Source organism: Canis lupus, chromosome 26, assembly GCF_048164855.1.
Source record: "Canis lupus baileyi chromosome 26, mCanLup2.hap1, whole genome shotgun sequence".
In the NCBI taxonomy this organism is placed as follows: domain Eukaryota; kingdom Metazoa; phylum Chordata; class Mammalia; order Carnivora; family Canidae; genus Canis; species Canis lupus.
In genome coordinates this window covers 35,351,016-35,368,385 of record NC_132863.1, presented here as the reverse complement: position 1 = coordinate 35,368,385, position 17,370 = coordinate 35,351,016, and the positions used below count along the sequence as shown (strand labels likewise).

At 50.0% G+C, this 17,370-nt stretch overlaps 1 protein-coding gene across 5 annotated transcripts in view; it reads right to left on the bottom strand.

The window, feature by feature from the left end:
• Nucleotides 1–17,370, bottom strand: part of SLC12A5 (solute carrier family 12 member 5) — a 36,679-nt gene that overhangs the window by 6,325 nt on the left and 12,984 nt on the right. For 4 of the 5 annotated variants that reach the window (XM_072801278.1, XM_072801279.1, XM_072801281.1 and 1 more), the window contains exons 2-19: nucleotides 16,879–16,973; nucleotides 16,432–16,563; nucleotides 15,977–16,123; nucleotides 14,316–14,370; nucleotides 13,694–13,824; nucleotides 12,172–12,413; nucleotides 11,235–11,446; nucleotides 9,456–9,626; nucleotides 9,054–9,152; nucleotides 8,853–8,910; nucleotides 6,623–6,797; nucleotides 5,903–6,021; nucleotides 5,485–5,583; nucleotides 5,089–5,208; nucleotides 4,733–4,837; nucleotides 3,437–3,605; nucleotides 1,297–1,492; nucleotides 49–218 (exon numbers count right to left, since the gene is read on the bottom strand). In XM_072801278.1, the coding sequence (XP_072657379.1) occupies nucleotides 49–218; nucleotides 1,297–1,492; nucleotides 3,437–3,605; nucleotides 4,733–4,837; nucleotides 5,089–5,208; nucleotides 5,485–5,583; nucleotides 5,903–6,021; nucleotides 6,623–6,797; nucleotides 8,853–8,910; nucleotides 9,054–9,152; nucleotides 9,456–9,626; nucleotides 11,235–11,446; nucleotides 12,172–12,413; nucleotides 13,694–13,824; nucleotides 14,316–14,370; nucleotides 15,977–16,123; nucleotides 16,432–16,563; nucleotides 16,879–16,973 (2,495 nt within the window). The remainder of the gene's footprint in view (nucleotides 1–48; nucleotides 219–1,296; nucleotides 1,493–3,436; nucleotides 3,606–4,732; nucleotides 4,838–5,088; nucleotides 5,209–5,484; nucleotides 5,584–5,902; nucleotides 6,022–6,622; nucleotides 6,798–8,852; nucleotides 8,911–9,053; nucleotides 9,153–9,455; nucleotides 9,627–11,234; nucleotides 11,447–12,171; nucleotides 12,414–13,693; nucleotides 13,825–14,315; nucleotides 14,371–15,976; nucleotides 16,124–16,431; nucleotides 16,564–16,878; nucleotides 16,974–17,370) is intronic. The other variant, XM_072801282.1, reaches the window with a different exon arrangement.

Here is a 17,370-nt window from a genome sequence, read left to right as displayed (position 1 = left end):
TGGGGAGGCCGGCCCTGGCCAGAGCCGGGGAGCCATGAGCGCCCTCACCTTGTGGTGCCGCAGCAGGAAGGGTAACAGCATGAGCATGCCTCCATCGTGCACGATCCACCAGACATCGATGCTGCCCTCGGAGAAGCGCTCGGGATTCCCGGGGAACATGGAAACGTTTTTGGTGACCAGCAGGGCCAGGTGACCAGCTGTGGTTTCCCGGACCAGCTCTGGAGAAGGCCAGAGAGAGGGCCAGATGGGAAAGCAGTGATCCTGGTCCCCTCCCGCACCAAGCAGCAGTCACAGAGGCTCCTGGCTCCCAGCGTCTCACCCCACCCTGCCTTGGCCTTGGCCTGAGTCATCAGAAAACCAGCATCCATGTAGGTTTCATCACTTAATCTTGTTTGGATTTGGGAAAACCTCTCAACCTCGCTGGGCCTCAGTTTTGCCATCTGTCAAGTGGCAATAACACCACCTGCCCTTCCTATTAGGAACTCTTCTGTGCACCTCATTTATCCTCCAAACTGCCTTCTTTTTTTTTTAAGATTTATTTATTTATTTATGATAGACATAGAGAGAGAGAGAGAGGCAGAGACACAGGAGGAGGGAGAAGCAGGCTCCATGCCGGGAGCCCGACGTGGGACTCAATCCCGGGACTCCAGGATTGCACCCTGGGCCAAAGGCAGACGCTAAACTGTTGAGCCACCCAGGAATCCCCCTGCCTTCTAACTATGACCCAACTATAAAGGACACAGAAGAGCCTGGAGTCAGTAGGGCAGCCTTTAGTTTAACCAGCTACGTGACCTAGAGCAGGATCCTCAATCTCTCTGTGCCTGTTTCACACCAGTAAAGTAGAGATAACAGGTAATAGCCCTCACAGGACTGCTGAGGGGACGAGAGGCTTAGAGAAAGCCTCAACTTGTCTCACACACAGAACACAGTCTACAAATGGTAGTTATATTATTACCAAGGAATCTAGTGCTCAGAGAGGGGAAGTCACTGGTGAACCAGCACACAGCTAGGAAGGGCCAGAGGCGAGGTTTAGACCCAGGCCTCTCTGACTTCATGGCTGTAGCTGTTTCCACTGCCCTCCACTGACTCCCTCCCAGGGCCCACCAAGCTCTGCAGGGTCCCAGACTACCCTGGGTTCACACCTGAGTCCCCAGCACCCAGCACAGCCTCTGGCATGGGGCCAGCTCTGAACACCAACACCTGCATATTCCACACTTGTCATGTCTAGGAAATAGCCCCAGGGCCCAAGAAGGAGAAGCCACAGCCCGACACTGCCCCCAGCCCACCCAGTGTTACCAATGAAGTTCCTCCACGTCTGATGATCTTCCTTCTGCCGCCAGTTGCGGGGCCAGCCGACGAGCACAGTGTTGTGCTGTAGCCCCCCGAGGCCCCCAGACTGAATCAGATGTGACACACCATCACGCAGGTTGGAGGAAATCACCACCTGGCAGAAGCCTTTCACCTTCTCTGCCTCCATCAGGCGCCGGATGGACTGGGGATGAGGGGGCGGGGAGGGGGTGGCAGCATGTCAGATGAGGCTGAGCCTCAGGCCTCCCTGGCCCTGCACAGCCCCTCCTCCTCGGGGCCTCCCTTCCTCCTGTCTCTCCCCTCCATCACCCCCATCTCCCTGAAGCTCAGCTCCGATCAGGTCAGCCTCTGGCACCAGAATCGTGCATGGCTCCCCATCACCCATGACCCCCATTCCTTGTTGGTCCATCAAAGCTCTTCACAACCTTACCCAACACTTCCCCGCACCCTGCCAGCACTGCCAGCCCTCCACCACCTTCCAGACCTCCCCCTCCCACTGTATATTCCACCCTACCTGGTTCAACCCAAATGTTAGCTTCTCAGAAACCACCCCCCACCCAGACCAGAATGGAACCGGGCTTCTCTGCGTGCCCAGACAATTTGCTTTTAACAACTTTTAAAAGTCAGCATTAATGATAAGCATTTTAAATGTACATTGCACCTGGATTATGAGGTTAGTGTTTTTGATGCTCTCGTTTTATAGATGAAGCTATTGAGGTTCAAAAGAATTAAGACTTGCTTGCGGCCACATGCTAATGAGTGTCCCCATTCCACTCCAGAGCCCTGACTCCATCCCCCATACCCTGAACTACTACCCTGATGCCAGAGGGCTTCGGCTCCTACCTCTGCCACCTCCTGGCTGTGGGACCTTGGGCAAATCACCTAACTTCTACGAGCCTCAGTTTTCCCATCTGTCAAATGGGGGTCGTGACCACTACGTCATTTAGAAACAGGCAGGATTACAAGACATGATGTAAGGTAGAATGTTGCCTGACAGACTGTAAACACTCAACACATTCTATTGCTCTGATGATGTGAACTCCAGTGAAGCCCCATCAACAGCAGACGGGCTTGGAGCCTTCTGGGTGTGTTCCAGCTTCCCACTAGCCTGTGAGCGCCTTGGGGGCTGAGATTCAGTCTCATACATCCCCCATCTCCCCATGCCTAGTACACAGCACATTCTCAGCCACTGCATGTTGAGGGAAGCTGCCCAGTGGAGGCCTCCAGCTCTGGGCCCTGACAGATTGGTGTGAACGGCCCAGTGAGGCAGAAACAGCAACTGTCACAAGCCATTAGGGGTGCCCCTCCCCATCTCTCCCTGCCTCTCTCTGGCCCCCTTTCCTTTCTCCATAACTAGCCACAGCCCCAAGGGGAGAGAGGCAGGGATCAAAGACAGAACCCACTTCCTCCGCCACCCACCAGGTTCCAGACACCTGCGACTGCCCCATAATGCAGAGGGGCCTGCCCCTGCCCACCCTGGCTCTAGACACTGCTCTGAGAGCATGGGCCCATGGATGGGGACAGGAGCAGGTGACCCAGAGCCAGGGTCCCAGGCATAAATCTCGGCTGTGCTTCCAGCCAGCTTTGTGACTTTCGGCAAGCTGCTTTCCCTCTCTGGGCCTGTTTCTTCCTGTACTAAGTGAATGCAGTGCCAACTCCATGTAGTGTAGGGATCGCAAGAATCAGGGATGTGGAAGCACTTGCAAGATTCCTATTTTGGCAGGGAGAAGTCTGGAGCAGGAGTCAAGTAGTCCTAACCTGGGTCTCTGTTTTCTGTCCTTAGACAAATGCCCTGACTTATCTAAGCCTCAGTTTCTTTATCCATAAAATGGGCCCGTTTAGGGGCACCTGGGTGGCTCAGTGGTTGAGCATCTGCCTTTGACTCAGGTCGTGATCCCAGGGTCCTGGGATCAAGTCCCACACCGAGCTTCCCACAGGGAGTCTGCTTCTCCCTTTGCCTGTGTCTCTGCCTCTCTCTCTCTTTCTCTCTCTCTCCCTCTGTGTGTGTGTGTGTGTGTGTGTGTGTCTCATTAATAAATAAATAAATAAAACCTTTAAAAAAGAGAGAGAGAGAAACCTGTCTTCCTGAGTGCCCTGCCCTTCCCCTCCCACCAGGACCTTGGCTCACCTCCTCTGCCCGCTGGGCCTGGGGATGGTTGTCGAGAAAGGTGCCCTCAAGGACGGAACCCACAATGGTCAGGCCCTTCCCTGCCTTGAGCTGGGAGGTCAGTGAGAGCAGTTGTGGGTGTACCACATTCTGGTCTTGGTCCACACGCACCAGCACCAGTAGCTGTGGCCTGCAGAGGATGCAAGGTCGTGTGAGCCATTCAACACCCACCTAACCTCCACCCACCACACACCACACACCCACACACGGTACCCCTGTGAGTTTACTAGCCATCTGTCCTCTATAGCCCCACCCACCTATACCCCCATCCCTCATCCATCCACCTAAACATCCATCCATCTATTTCCTTGAACATCAACCCATCCAACCAGACACGCACATCCACCCACCCACCTTCTCATCTCTCCATCCACCTCACTTATCCATCCATCCATTCACCCACCCATCCATTTTATCCACCAGTCACCCACTTGTATCCATATTAATTTATCTATACATGCATTATTCACCTAATTATCTAACATCCACCTGCCACTGTCCATTTACAAATTCATCTATTCAGTTCAAGAGCATTCTCTAAGCACCCTGGGCTAGACCCCGTGTCAAGAATTTAAGAATTCACAGACAGATCACGCAAAGCCCTGGTCTCTGGTAGCCCCAGGTTAGCAGACATCAGCAAGCGCCAGCCAACTATGTGCTTGGCATGGTTCAGAGTTCAGGCCTTACTCTCAGCAAAGTGACCTGAGGGAGATGAGTGAGGGCCAGGCTCGCAGAGCCCTCAGCTAGAAAACACCCTGGGTTGAGAGGAGGGAAGTTAAGATTCTGCTTCCAATACAGCCTTCCATGAGACCCTCTCTGGCCCCTGACTTTCACACGAATAAAGTAGAGGGATTATTATTAGTCTAGAGATTTCTAGGAGTCTCTGTAACTCTCAAAGTGAATGAGGCCACCTCTCCCAAAGCAAATGCTACATGGTATTACATTCATCTGTCTCTGTGTGTGCCTTCTCCATGGAACCGTTAGCTCACTAGGTCCCACAGACTGGAAGGGCGCCTGGCACACACCATGCATTCATACATTTTTAAAACACATGGTGGAATGAATGGAGGGCTGAAACGATGGTAGCTCAGCCCGGCCCCAGGTGCTGCAGGTAAGGAAGGTCAGACTCGGCTGGGGCTGAGAAGGAAACCACTGTGGTGGGAATGGTACTGATTATACAAAGCAAATGAGGAGGATCAGACCCTGCTCCCTTCCTGTCCTTCCCCTGGGCCCTACCATGAGTGCCTGGCCACCTACCTCCAGTTCTTCGTATGTGGGGGCCCTTCCTCCAGGCGTAAGAGGGCATAGCGTGCAGCACTGAGGGACAGGCCTCGGATCCCATCGCCCCACTCCTTCTCTGCCCTAGGGGCCCGAGGGGGATCAACCAGGAAAGAAAGCCAAGGGCATCAGTAAGAACCACACACACTGAAACGGCTGCCCCAAGGCAGAAGATGTGCAGCCATCCTGCCACCTCCTTTTCTCAAAGCTTCACCTCTCCTTCAGCTCCTGCCTTCTGTCTCCCAATCCCACCCATCACTCCTTCCCCTTCCCCATTTTTCCTTTATCCCCACCCCTTCCCACCCTTCCCCATTCCCTCCCCTTCCTATGCTTACCCTCGGTACTCAATGTACTTGTAGATGAGCCCAGCGATGAGCATGGCCACCAGGGCATAATACCAGGAGCAGATAAACATGAGGGCCAGGCAGAGGCTCATGCCCAGGAAGGAGAGTGTCCTGGATGATGGAGGAAGACCCAGCTTCTGAGCCCTGGCAGAAATGTCCCTGGTGCTGGAGCTCAGACAGCTGGAGTTAGATAGGGTAGGGAAGGAGACCCTCTCCAGAACCCTTCTCATGCTAGTTGGGCTACAAAAGCTGGAGACATGGAGGAATGTCAAATCCCTATTTGAGTTTTGGATCCTTAGGCCTAGGGGATGGGCTGGGGTGAGGTGGGGGTTGGGGTGGAGATGAGAGGGTGGTTCTGTCAGGCAGGGAAGGGGACAGGGCACCTACCAGTGGTAATATCGAAAGCGTGGCCTCCAGTTGGGTGTCCTCAGCAGTGTCTGGACTGCACAAGCCAGGTTCACAAACATGTAGCACATCAGGAAGAACCTAGAACACAGAAAAGACCCAGGAGAGACAGAGATGCAAAGGGAGGCAGAAAGAGAAAGAGAAACATAAGAGAAGAAAGGGCAGGAAAGAATAAGAATTTGAGGAGGTGATCAAATCACATTCTCATGCTTCAGAAGGGATTCAAAGGCCAAATCCCCTTACAACACACCTTGATCCATGTGGGAATGAATCTCCATATAACAAAAGACAGACTGTTAAACAATTGGGTGGGCTATCCAGGGCCACAACCAGAGGATCCAGGTAGAGAGACACGCCCCCTCCCTCAGAGCTATTGGGAGGGAAAGAGGCCAGCACGCACATAGAGAGGATGGGGGCGACCTCGTCAAGGGATGCGATGAGGATGCCAATCTCACAGATGCAGGCAGTCAGGAGCAAGGCCCATGTTGGTTCTCCATTTGCTTTGCCATGGCCAAAGACCTGGAGAGAAAGCAACCATCGTAGAGGTCTGAGATCTTAGAGATGTCTCATCTCTCCTCCAATCTTGGGAATCAGTGCAACAGAGGCAGAAATCCCCTAACCAGTGAGGAAATGGGGAGCAGATGCTGTATCCTTCAGGGGGTATGCAAGGGGATGCCAGGCTTTGGCTCTGTCTCTCTTACTCTGGCATTGGTACCTCAGTGCAATGAAGTTTGAATGATCACTTAAGGAGAAAAGAACCACCTGTGGGACAGATAGAGAGGAGCCCTGGGAGCCAGCAAGTGGCCATGACCATGTGCTGCATAAATCTTTTTTTTTTTTAAGCACCATGGAGAGAGCTTGCCCTTTGGCTGCCTCCCTATCTGATCACTCAGCCAAAGGAGGGCCATTTGTTTCTCCCCTCAGAGCAGACAACTCTGCCCCAAGAGATGGCACTGCCATGGGCCAAATCCCAAATAAGGCACACCCATTCTTCTCAGTGGCAGTGCAGAGCGGAAGGGCCTCGGGGGGCATAGGCTCACTGGGTGGCCTCTCTGGGCAATGGCTTGGCTGGCTGGTGTAGTGGATGGGCTGTTCTTCTCACACTCCACCTCCCACTGACCTGCAGGAAGGGCACGATGCCATCCCGGGAGATGGCCTGCAGCAGGCGTGGGGCCCCCGTGAGGCTCTGCAGCCCGGCCCCACAGGTGGAGAAGAAGGATCCAATGACAATGACCCAGGGGGATGGCCAGGCCAGTGTGCCCACCACCAGGTTGCCATTCACAGCTTCTCCAAACCTGGAATGAAGCAGCGAGGGGATAGGAGATGCTGGATGAGCAATGCTGCCTCAATTTCCAGGGCATGTCTCCCACACCAACCTCAGGACCAGCTGTATGCCCACTCCAGGGCTAGGCTCCAAAGGAGCAAGAGGAGGAGACAGGGCTTGTAAGGCCCTGGGGATTTTCTGACTGTGTGGTCTTGGGCAATTCGTTTGCTCTCTCCTTGCCTCAGCTTCCTCAGCTGTAAAGCAGAACCATTATAAACCTATCTCATGTGATTGGTGACAAGATAAAAGGAGATAGCACAGGTAAAATGCTCAGCAGCATGCCTGGAACAAGATGCCAAAAATGATTAGAGCAAATGGTCAATTATGGGGGCGCCTGGGTGGCTCAGTCGGTTAAGTGTCTGCCTTCAGCTGAGGTCATGAACCCAGGATCCTTGAATTGAGCCCCACATCAGGCTGAGCAGGGAGTCTGCTTCTCCCTCTCCCTCTGCCTGCTGCTCCTTCTGCTTGTGCTCTCTCTCTGTCTTTCTCTCTCTCTCAAATAAATAAATAAAATCTTTAAAAATAAAAAATTATCAATTGTGTAAAACTATGTTAATCTGGTAAAATCTGGGATCCCTGGGTGGCGCAGCGGTTTAGCGCCTGCCTTTGGCCCAGGGCGTGATCCTGGAGACCCGGGATCGAATCCCACGTCGGGCTCCCGGTGCATGGAGCCTGCTTCTCCCTCTGCCTGTGTCTCTGCCTCTCTCTCTCTCTCTCACTGTGTGCCTATCATAAAAAAAAAAAAAAATCTGGTAAAATCTCTTAGCTTATTAGAATGTGTCTCCATCTGAAAAATGGGGTTCTGGTCTCATCATATGATCATGGTTATGCAGTGTGAGAATCAAAGTAAAGCATTTTCTAACACTATCTTAAATTGAAAGATGCTGCCTCTGTAGGCAGAGAGAGCCCTGTCACTGGAGTGTATAACCAGAGGTTTGCTCAAATGGGCCATTGCTGAAGGACTACAGATGAAGGATTTTACTGGATGACCTGCTGAATCTTTTGGAATCCTGTGGGAGGTCTACGATCAAATGAAATAAGTGGAGATTAAGTTGCCCTAAAAGTGAATAAGTGCAATATGTGCAAATTGTCCATTTGGCCAAGTCACTCCTTTGCTTAAAACCTGTCAGAGTTTCCCCCATCTTCTATAAAATAAAGCTCTAATGTCCTGGTACCAAAAACCAGGCTTCCAGAACTGGTTCCAGCCTCATTTCCCTTACAGAAGCCACGATGGCACCATGGAAACTGACTTCTGTGACAAGACCTCCTACTTCACCCGGCTAGTGGTACATGCCCACATCCTTCAAAAGCGTATGTTCCAGAAGCTCTGAATTGCTTATAGCTACAGGCACCCACATGCACATGCACACACACACACACACACAGCTATTTCTCTCCTCCACCTTTGTTCATGCTGTTCCCACTGCCTAGAGTGCCCTTCCCACTCTTAGTCACCTAAGTAATCTCTACTCAACATTTGAAGTGAGAAGGATAAATGAGAAAATGTGTAGAAGGCACTTCCAGCATCACCTCCTCCTCCCCAGCCCCCTGCACACTGAATTGCAGTCTCCTTGTACTACCAGAGCCCCTGTACTTTATTTTATCCCACTTCTGCTGCTCCACATTCCAAATCTGTTGTTGACTATGGTTACCAGCCCCGAAAGAGCTCCTTCAGGACAAGAAGCATGTGTCATTTATGTTTATTCCCCCCAGAACTCTGGACAGTGACCAATAAATAGACATCTAGGAAATGTTAAATGGGTTAATAGATTTTAAAGAAAAAAAAGGGAAGTAGCATTAGAGAGAGAGAGATAGAGAGAGAGAGAGAGAGCATCCAAAATTCTTGAGCTGGAGTGACAGGAGAAAGATAAAATATAAGAAAGTGGGTTTGCAAGCAGTCCCCTGTTACCTCCCTCCCACAATTCCCCTTGCACAGGCTCAGCACTCCCTTCTGGGTCTGTTTCCCAGAACTTGGCCCCCTATACCCACCACCCAGAACAGGATCAGCCCTGATTCCCTTACTTACTTGTCCCGCAGGACGACCCCCTCAATGCAGGCCCCAAACAGAACAACAGAGCTGATATCTGTAGCAGGGGATGAAGGAGAATCCCCAAGGTGACGTTCCCCTTTCTCCTCCCAAACCAGCTGGGCGGGAGGCAGCGGCTTCAGCTGCCCTCCCTCCAGGCCTCCCCACCCAGTGTGGTTTCAGACCAGCAGTGCAGGATACAGACAGCAGAGGTGGTGGCAATGGCCAGGATGGTGCCAGTGGGAATTGACTTCTGGGCATCCCGTAGGTCTCCAGAGCGGTTAGAACCAGCCATGATCCCTGTAAACAGAGGAGCAGCTAGGACAGTGTCCACAGGAGACCAGACAGAATAAGAAGAAAGGACAGCAGCCTCGGAGTCAGGAAGCCTGGGATCTAGTCCTGGCATACCACCTGGTGTGAGACCTTGGGCACATTACTTGGCTTCCCCCAGCCTTAATTCCCTCATCTATGCAATGGGAACTGGACTGTTAGCTCCTGTCTATGTGATGAGATTGTAGGACTAAGAAATTCCCCCACATCATCATTGACTCTCTCTACCCATCACTCCCAGGCTGAATCCTCCCTCTCTGAGCTCCCCTTCACCTGTGACTGAGGGGAAGTAGATGCCAACCAGCAGGGTGAAGTAGGAGGTCATATCACTGAAGACATAAGGATGGTCCATGTCGATAGGGGTGCCCTCTGCCAGGCCCACCGAGGGCATCCCACGCCTCTCCACAATCACCCCTTTGGTTAGGTAGGAGCTCCAAAGATTCTCTGTGGGGGGAGACAAGATGTTCATGAGGAAGACCAGAAATCGGGGTGCTAGAGCTATAGGGCCAGGAGGTGGGGTGGACAAAAAAGAAGGATCAAGGTCAGCCATTTCTCACTCCTCCTGGAGGCCTTGGCTCTATTTTATTTCCACCAACATTTCCTAAACTCCTGCTTTGGGCCAGGTCATGTGTAGAGGCTTTGTACATGAATCATATCTAGTCCTTGCCCTCAAATAATCCAGTCTGGTGGGGTGAAAAAACACATAAAGACCTATCTCTGACCGATTCAACATTCTCAAACTGATCTCAGTGCCCAGACACCTCAGACCTTTTTTGCATCCTTTATCTCAACAAATGGCATCACCATCAATTCAGACAGTTTTATGTTGCCCTCAACTACTCCCCTCCCCCCTCTATTTCAAACCATCTCCAACTTCTGTCCATCATTCCTCTAAATATTTCTCAAATATGCCCCTTCTCTCCTTTCCAGGGCTCCCCCACTTCTGCACTATTGACATTTTGAGTCAGATAATTCTTTGTTACGGAGAGCTATCCTACAGCACTGCAGAATGTTTAGCAAAATCACAGCTTCTACGCATTAGATGTCAGTAACAACCATCTAGTAGTGATGGCAAAAAATGTCTCCAGACATTGCTACATGTCTCCTGATGGGCAAAACAGCCCTGGGGGAGAACCACTGCTCCATTCCCACTGACATCACTCCATCACTCTAAGTTAGAAAAACATCATCTCTCACCTGGACTCAGCATTAGCATCCTCCTGGACTCCCTGCCTCTGTTCTCTCTCCCTTTTACCTCACCCATATGATAAGCCAGAGTGAACCTTTAGAAATGATCTGACCATGCTCATCCCTTATTTGAAACCCTCTGGTGCTCCTCATTGCCCTCAGGACGTGGTTCAAACCCTTCAACATGGCTTCCAAGGCCTGCCACAATCTGGCTTATGCCAGCCTCTCTGACATCATTTCTTGCCCCTCCTTCCTTTGTACTTTATGCCCCAGTCATACTAAATTATTTGTGGTTGGAAAGACACAATATGCTCTTCTCTGTCTGCATGCTTTCAGGCAAGCTGTTCTTCTGCCTTAAGTCCTTTATTCCCCTAGTATAACTCAAAATCTCTTATTTTTCCCCAAAATCCTTCTCAGATGAGTCTAGGAAACCTTGTCTTGCCACCTTATACACATGACCCATCTCTCCCCTGTAAGGTTTCTGTTCATTGAATCTACATCTACTCATATCACAATTTATTTCCTAATACATCTGTGTCTGCCATTAGACTCCTTGAAGCCAAAGACTATGACTTATTTATGTCGTATTCCTGGTGCTCAGCACAGTGCTAGACATTAAGTAGATGCTTAGTGAATAGTTGTTAAACTAATGACTTTCATTCCTACTAGGTGGTAAGATACTTGAAGGCTCCCTTTCATCTCTCTTCCTCCATGATGCCAAGGACAGAACATGGCCCAGAGTAGGTGCTCAATTAAAACTGACTGAATTTAAGTGAATCCCAAGGAGAGTTCCTTAATCCTGACCGTTTAACCCACAATCCCTGTAGTGTTCCCTGGACATCAGCCCTCTTCCCTCCCCCAGACCTTTGATGAGGCCACTGGCAGCGCCAGGGATGCCCTGGATCTCCGTGACATTATTTCGGGTGAAGTACTCATCACAGGTGGCGTTGAGGAAACGGGAGGAACAGAAAAGGCCCCAGAGCCGTGTGGTCACCGTCTCATTTCCTTCCCAAGCCAGCTTGGCACAGACATCAAAGCCATGGCGAGACAGTGTGCGGTTCCCCAGGAGGCAGATCCTAGGGAGAGAAACAAGGGAGGAAGATGGGGGAGGGACATAACCTTGTCTTGGCTTCACAATAGAACCACCGGGGGAGCTCTAAAAAACACAGATCCCAGGGCCCCATATCCAGAGATTCTAATTTAATTGGGATGGAGCACAGAGTCGGTGTTTTTTCAAAGCTACCCCAAGTGATTTTAATATGCAGCCACCGCAAAGCACCGTTTTGGTGCAAAGCTGTGTTTCAGCACCACGGACAGCAGTCTCTGAACGCCGTCCTAGCCGTGAGATTTTCAGGAAATGTGTCCTAAAGAGGCAGAACCCACAGAGATCTGAGCCCCTAGACCCTTTCTTCTGTGATCTTTCCCAGGATAGAGAATAGGACAACACTAATAAGTTGTCCTATTCCAGGAATTTGTCCCCATCCAGGAAATGCTTCCTAACTTAAACAGTCATCCCTTCAGAAATCGTCCCACTTGATTCTTCTTAAGTCCACCCCACCAGCAAGCAGTTGACCCTCAAAAGGGAAACTGTGCCAACCTCCAGGAACATTACCCCACCCTGTAGAGATTTCCCCCAAACCAGGGGAGATTTTCCCTCCCAAGGGAGGTTGCTCTGAATCCACAATCACTCAGATTCTGAGAGATGAGGTGAGGGACGTTGGCAGAGGCTGGCATCACAGACCCTGAAACGGAGCCAGGGAGAAGAAGGACAATGCCTTAGGCTCAGAGCAACAGCACTTACGGGAAGTTGGGTGGGTCGAAGGCAGATTTGATGACCCCAGCATAGATGGCCAGGATGGAGAGGATGACACAACCCAGGAAGACAAGGGCAAACTTGTTGACATACTTGACGCCCACAAATACCACAGTGGCCATGCAAGTGAGCACACAGGTGCCATATACACGCATATTGTTCAACATGGCTGCTGCCTCCCCACTGGCATCTTCTGCCTTAAAAATGGCCATAGCTGGGAAGAGGTAAGCCTGTGGAAAGGAGGCAAGGATGTCAGGTGAGTGACACAGCAAGAACCAACTAAGAATCACCCCCAAGGATATAACCTGAAGTGCAGGAAGCACTTTGGAAAAAATACGCTCATCATAGCATATCTACAGAAGTGTAAGACTGGAAATGGCATCCACTGATAAGAGGAAATGTGATCATCTGTATCCTTTTGGCACATACATTTATATTTTCTAAAACTTCCATGTTTATTATTATTAATGTTTATGTTCTTTAAAAAAGTTATTTTCACTCTAAATGTTATTTACAAAGGGAGTTTCTAGCTATTTAGGGAAATCTATAGAATTCTACATTACAAAGACAGAATATAATATCATATAGTTAAAACAAAAAAAAATAGAAGGAAATACACCCAAATGTTAATGGTGATTTCGGGCAATTGTTATTTCCCTTTTTACATTCTTTGGTATTTTTCCAATTTCACACAATGGGCAGAACTGCTTTTATAATAATTTTTAAATTATTTAATTGTTTTAAGTCATGGAGGTCTATTATTATCCTCTCAGAATTTGGCCCTTTGGTCTTTTATTTGCCATCCATCCTCCCTGTCCCCATACTCCTCCATTCTGCCCCAAACCCAGAAGCTGCATCTTTTAGTTCTAGTTCTCCAAGACAGTGTGGTAGAGTGGAAAAGCACTGGCTTTGGGGTCAGAAAAGCACAGGTTCATATTCCTTCCACATGTTCCCTAAACTCCCTGAACTCTGCTTTCCTCATCTCAAATTCTTCTCTTTTGCAACCCACTGGTCACCAGCACCAGCCTGCCTGGACAATGAACATCCACAGAGAAATCAGTACAGTCCCAGGCACATGGTAGGCAATCACCTACTACGTAGCTATGATGTGACATTATTTTTATTATTTCTACCACGATTTTACTCTTAACAACCCACCTCTGCCATTGGTAGCTGAATGACCTTGAGCAAGTCATGTCACCTCTCTGAACTTCTCATTTGTAAAATGGGCATAATAATACTTGATCCTTGTGAGGATTCAAGATAATGACTGTAAAGCAATTGGAACTCTGCTGAGAGCACAGTGGGAGCCCAATGAACGACAGTTGTTCACGTTACGTAATTACCGTATCTTGTCTCCCCAACTAGATTGTGAATTCTTTAAAGACAGAACTACACTTCCTTTTGACCTCACTGAGTGGTTTGGACCTCTCCCCAGGAGGAGACGAGGAAGCATTGGTTAACTGACTGACAGCCTGGAACCCCACACCTCCTCCTTGGCCCCTCTCACCAGTAGGATTTCGATGGTGCCCAGGATGTACATGGCCCCAGCAAAGGTAGTGCCCAGGTAGAAGCAGAGGCCCACGGCGCCCCCAAACTCTGGGCCCAGAGACCTGGAAATCATGTAGTAGGAGCCGCCAGCTGCAGAAAGAACCTAATGTCAGCAAGAAGTTCAAGGGGACCTGGGCTGCCATTGAGGGTGAGGGGGCTCAGGGACAGAGGTGAGAAAGGAGTTGTTCTGGGCCTCACACCTTACACGGTGCAGCCTAGGACTGGTGGGAGACTCAGCCAGCCACTCTGAATGGATTTTGCAGCACTAATTACCATGTTGCTAATTACCCCTCTAAGGAGGTCATGGCTCAGAAAAATAGGATGACAGAGAAGAGGGTCTCAGGCAAAAAGGAGATCTTGCATTGACCTGTTCAACTCCATAAACTGCTTCCCTCCCTTCTGCTTAATACTGCTGCCCCCACCCACCCCACCAAATCACAGCCCAGCCCCCAGGCTTGCAATATTGCCTCTCCTGGTCCTGACAGCCCATGAAGCCTGTGGCTCTGTCCTTCTTTCCAACCATCCAGGCACCCCTCCCGACCATCCAGGTCCCTTTCCCCTCAAACAGCCCCATCACATACCAGGTACAACACCATTAGTTGCAATTGCACTCATGGAGATGGCCGTGAGCATGGTCTGTGAGGAGAGAGATCATCAAAGTGGCAGCTAGGGTGGGGGCCGCAGTGCCCTGGGAAAGGGCCAAACCTTCCTACCCCATAAACACCTGCCAAACCCACAAGTCCTTGCTGAGCTTCTCCCTGGTCCTGTTCCAATTTCTACTCCTGCCAAGTCCTTCTTGTCAAGAAAACCTCTTATTCACCATGCACACAGGAGAAGCACAAGCTACAGCATCAGAGAGCTCTGGAAATCCCAGCTTGGCCTCTGACCAGCTGTCTGACCTGGGACAAGTCACCTCACTTCCCTAAGCCTTGGTGCCTTTATCTATAAAATAGGTACACTGTAGGGGCGCCTAGATGGCTCAGTCAGTTAAGTGACTGCCTTTGGCTAGGATCATGATCCCAGTATCCTGGGATTGAGCCCCCACATCATTGGGCTCCCTACTCAGTGGGGAGCCTGCTTCTCCCTCTCCCTCAGCCTGCCACTCTCTCTGCTTGGGCTCTCTCTCTCTTGAATAAATAGATAAAATATTTTTTTAAAAAATAAAATAAAATATATATACTGTATTCCTGCCTAAATGCATATCCTGAATCTGATCGTGAACAGATACGTGACAAACCCAGACCAAAGGACATTATACAAACTAACTGATCCATACTCTTCCAAAGTGTCAATGTCATGCAAGACAAAGGAGGAGCTGTTACAGATTAATGGAGGCTAAAACGATCTCATAAATGAATATAAACATGATCTTGAATTTTTCTTCAGTTACCAAGGACATGATTGGGACAATTGGCAAAATCTGAATAAGGCCTGCAGATAAAACCTTATTAATGTGTCACTGTTAAGACATCATTAATGTATCAACACTAGTTTCCTGGGTTTGATAATTGTACTGTGGTTATGTAAGGGAATGTCCTCGTTTTTAGTAAACACACGCTGAAGGATTTAGGATAAAGAGGCATCATGTCTGCGACTTGCTCTCAGATTCAGGAGGGAAAAGGTAGTACTTAAGAGAGAGGATGGAATAAATATGATAATGTATTAACATTTTTCCTCTTCTTGCAAATTTTCCATGTCTGAAATTATGTCAAAATAAAAGTTAAAAAGAAATAAAATAGGTGTACTAGCATCAGTACACACGCAGATGTGGCTCAAGGGTCACGTGTGAGGGAATGGAAACATGACGAGAAGGAGGTGGTTAGTAAATATTTGACTTTTTAGGGAGGTGGAAAGGATTCTGTTACAAAACTGTTTGTGGCATACTCTCATGTTTTGTGAGTCTGGGCCTACCAAAATATTAACAACTGTAGTTTTCTAGGTGGATTTGATTTCCTTCTATACGCCTATCTTTTTCATCAATGAATCTGCATTACTTGTATAATTATACACACACTCACTCACACACACGCAAACACAGATCTAGGTGAAACCTGGTTAGCGGCCATCAGGGACCAGCCTGTGAGAGGCAGGAAGGACCAGTCAGACCTAATTTACTCTCAAAGATCATACACAGTGGTTCCTATAAAAAGCTCAAGTCTCATGCTTCCCCACCCCCTGCCACCCCTGGGGTCCCTGCTCTGGCCCAGTGGTCAGGGGGTGGGAAAGGGAAGGTGTCACTCACACAGGAGCAGCAGATGAAGACCATGCAGAAGGCTTCCATGATGCCTGCGATGCCCACCACCCAAGTGAGTCGCAGGAAGAGGATGACACCAAAGATGTTCTGCAGGCACGGGAGGTACACGCCCATGAAGGTGCCCATGCGTGGGGCCTGCCAAGGACGCCAGCATCAGTTTCTGCAGCTCCTAATCACTATGAACGTCCCAGACCCACTCCTTCTCCCCGTTCTCCATCCCCATCCCTTCATCCCTCCTCCCTCTGGTTTTTACCCCCCTTCCCTCTCCCCCCTTCTCCTTCATCTCTATCCCTCATCTCCCATCTCTTCCTCACCCTCAACCCCTAACTCCTATCCTTCTGCCTCCATCATCCATCCCTTCAACTAACACTCTTTTGTCTCCCCATCCTTCATCCCCTCTACCCCTCCTTCCTCCCTCATCCATTTTTCCCCAAGGCCGTCACCTGCACTGGCTTCTTTTTTCCACCCTCATTGTTTTCTGCCTCTTCATGCTCCCTACTTCCCTGGGGCAGGTTGGTGTAGTTGGCCAGGCCACTGAGCAGGGAGGACACCATGGGGCTGGTGTCCATCTCCTCCTGTGAGGGGAGGGTGGCAGTGATAAGACTCAAGAGCCTGGGGGAGGGCCAGGTGACTTACATGGTAGGAGGCAGGGAGGGATGGGGGCAAGGAAGGCAAACCACTGGGGCTGGGATGACATGGGGAAGGAGGAGGAAGAGGCATGGAAAACAGGGAAAGAAGATGGTGGGATAAGGCGAGGGAGTATCAGGGGTAATGGGAAGGAGAAGAAGGTGGACCTGAGGAGGAAGTGGAGAGAAGAACACTTCCTGAGGGAGGGAAGGCAGATGAATGAGGAAATGAACTGGGGAAGGGGGGAGACCCCAGCAACCCACCTCAAACAGGGCCATGTTCTTGCCATCATACTCCCTTCCTTTCTCTGTGTCAGTGCTGTTGATGAAGGGGCTGCTCTCCTTGGGGTTGCCATCACCTGAGAAGGCAGAGGTTCCCATCAGGGGTCCAGCACCAACTGGTTGTCATCCCTGTGTCTGCGCATCCAGCTGTGTGGCCACTTTAACTCCCTGCACCTCAGTTTGCACATTGGAAAAACCGAGCTAGCCGCGTTTTAGTTGACAACATGTATAAAGAGCCTAGTGCACTTCCTGGCACATACTAAGTTTTTAATGAACACATGAGTGCTTCCTTGCTCTTGGGGGTCCTTCTTCATTCAGCAGGGCACCTCAGACTCTCCAGGTTCCCTTCCTTGTCCATAACTGGGACCATGGTGGTGTTCTGGGGTGGAAGCATGCTCTCTCCCAGAGGCAAAGATAAAGAATACTACAGCTCAAGGCCCAAAGGATACTCCACCTCTTGGAGAAATGACCCAT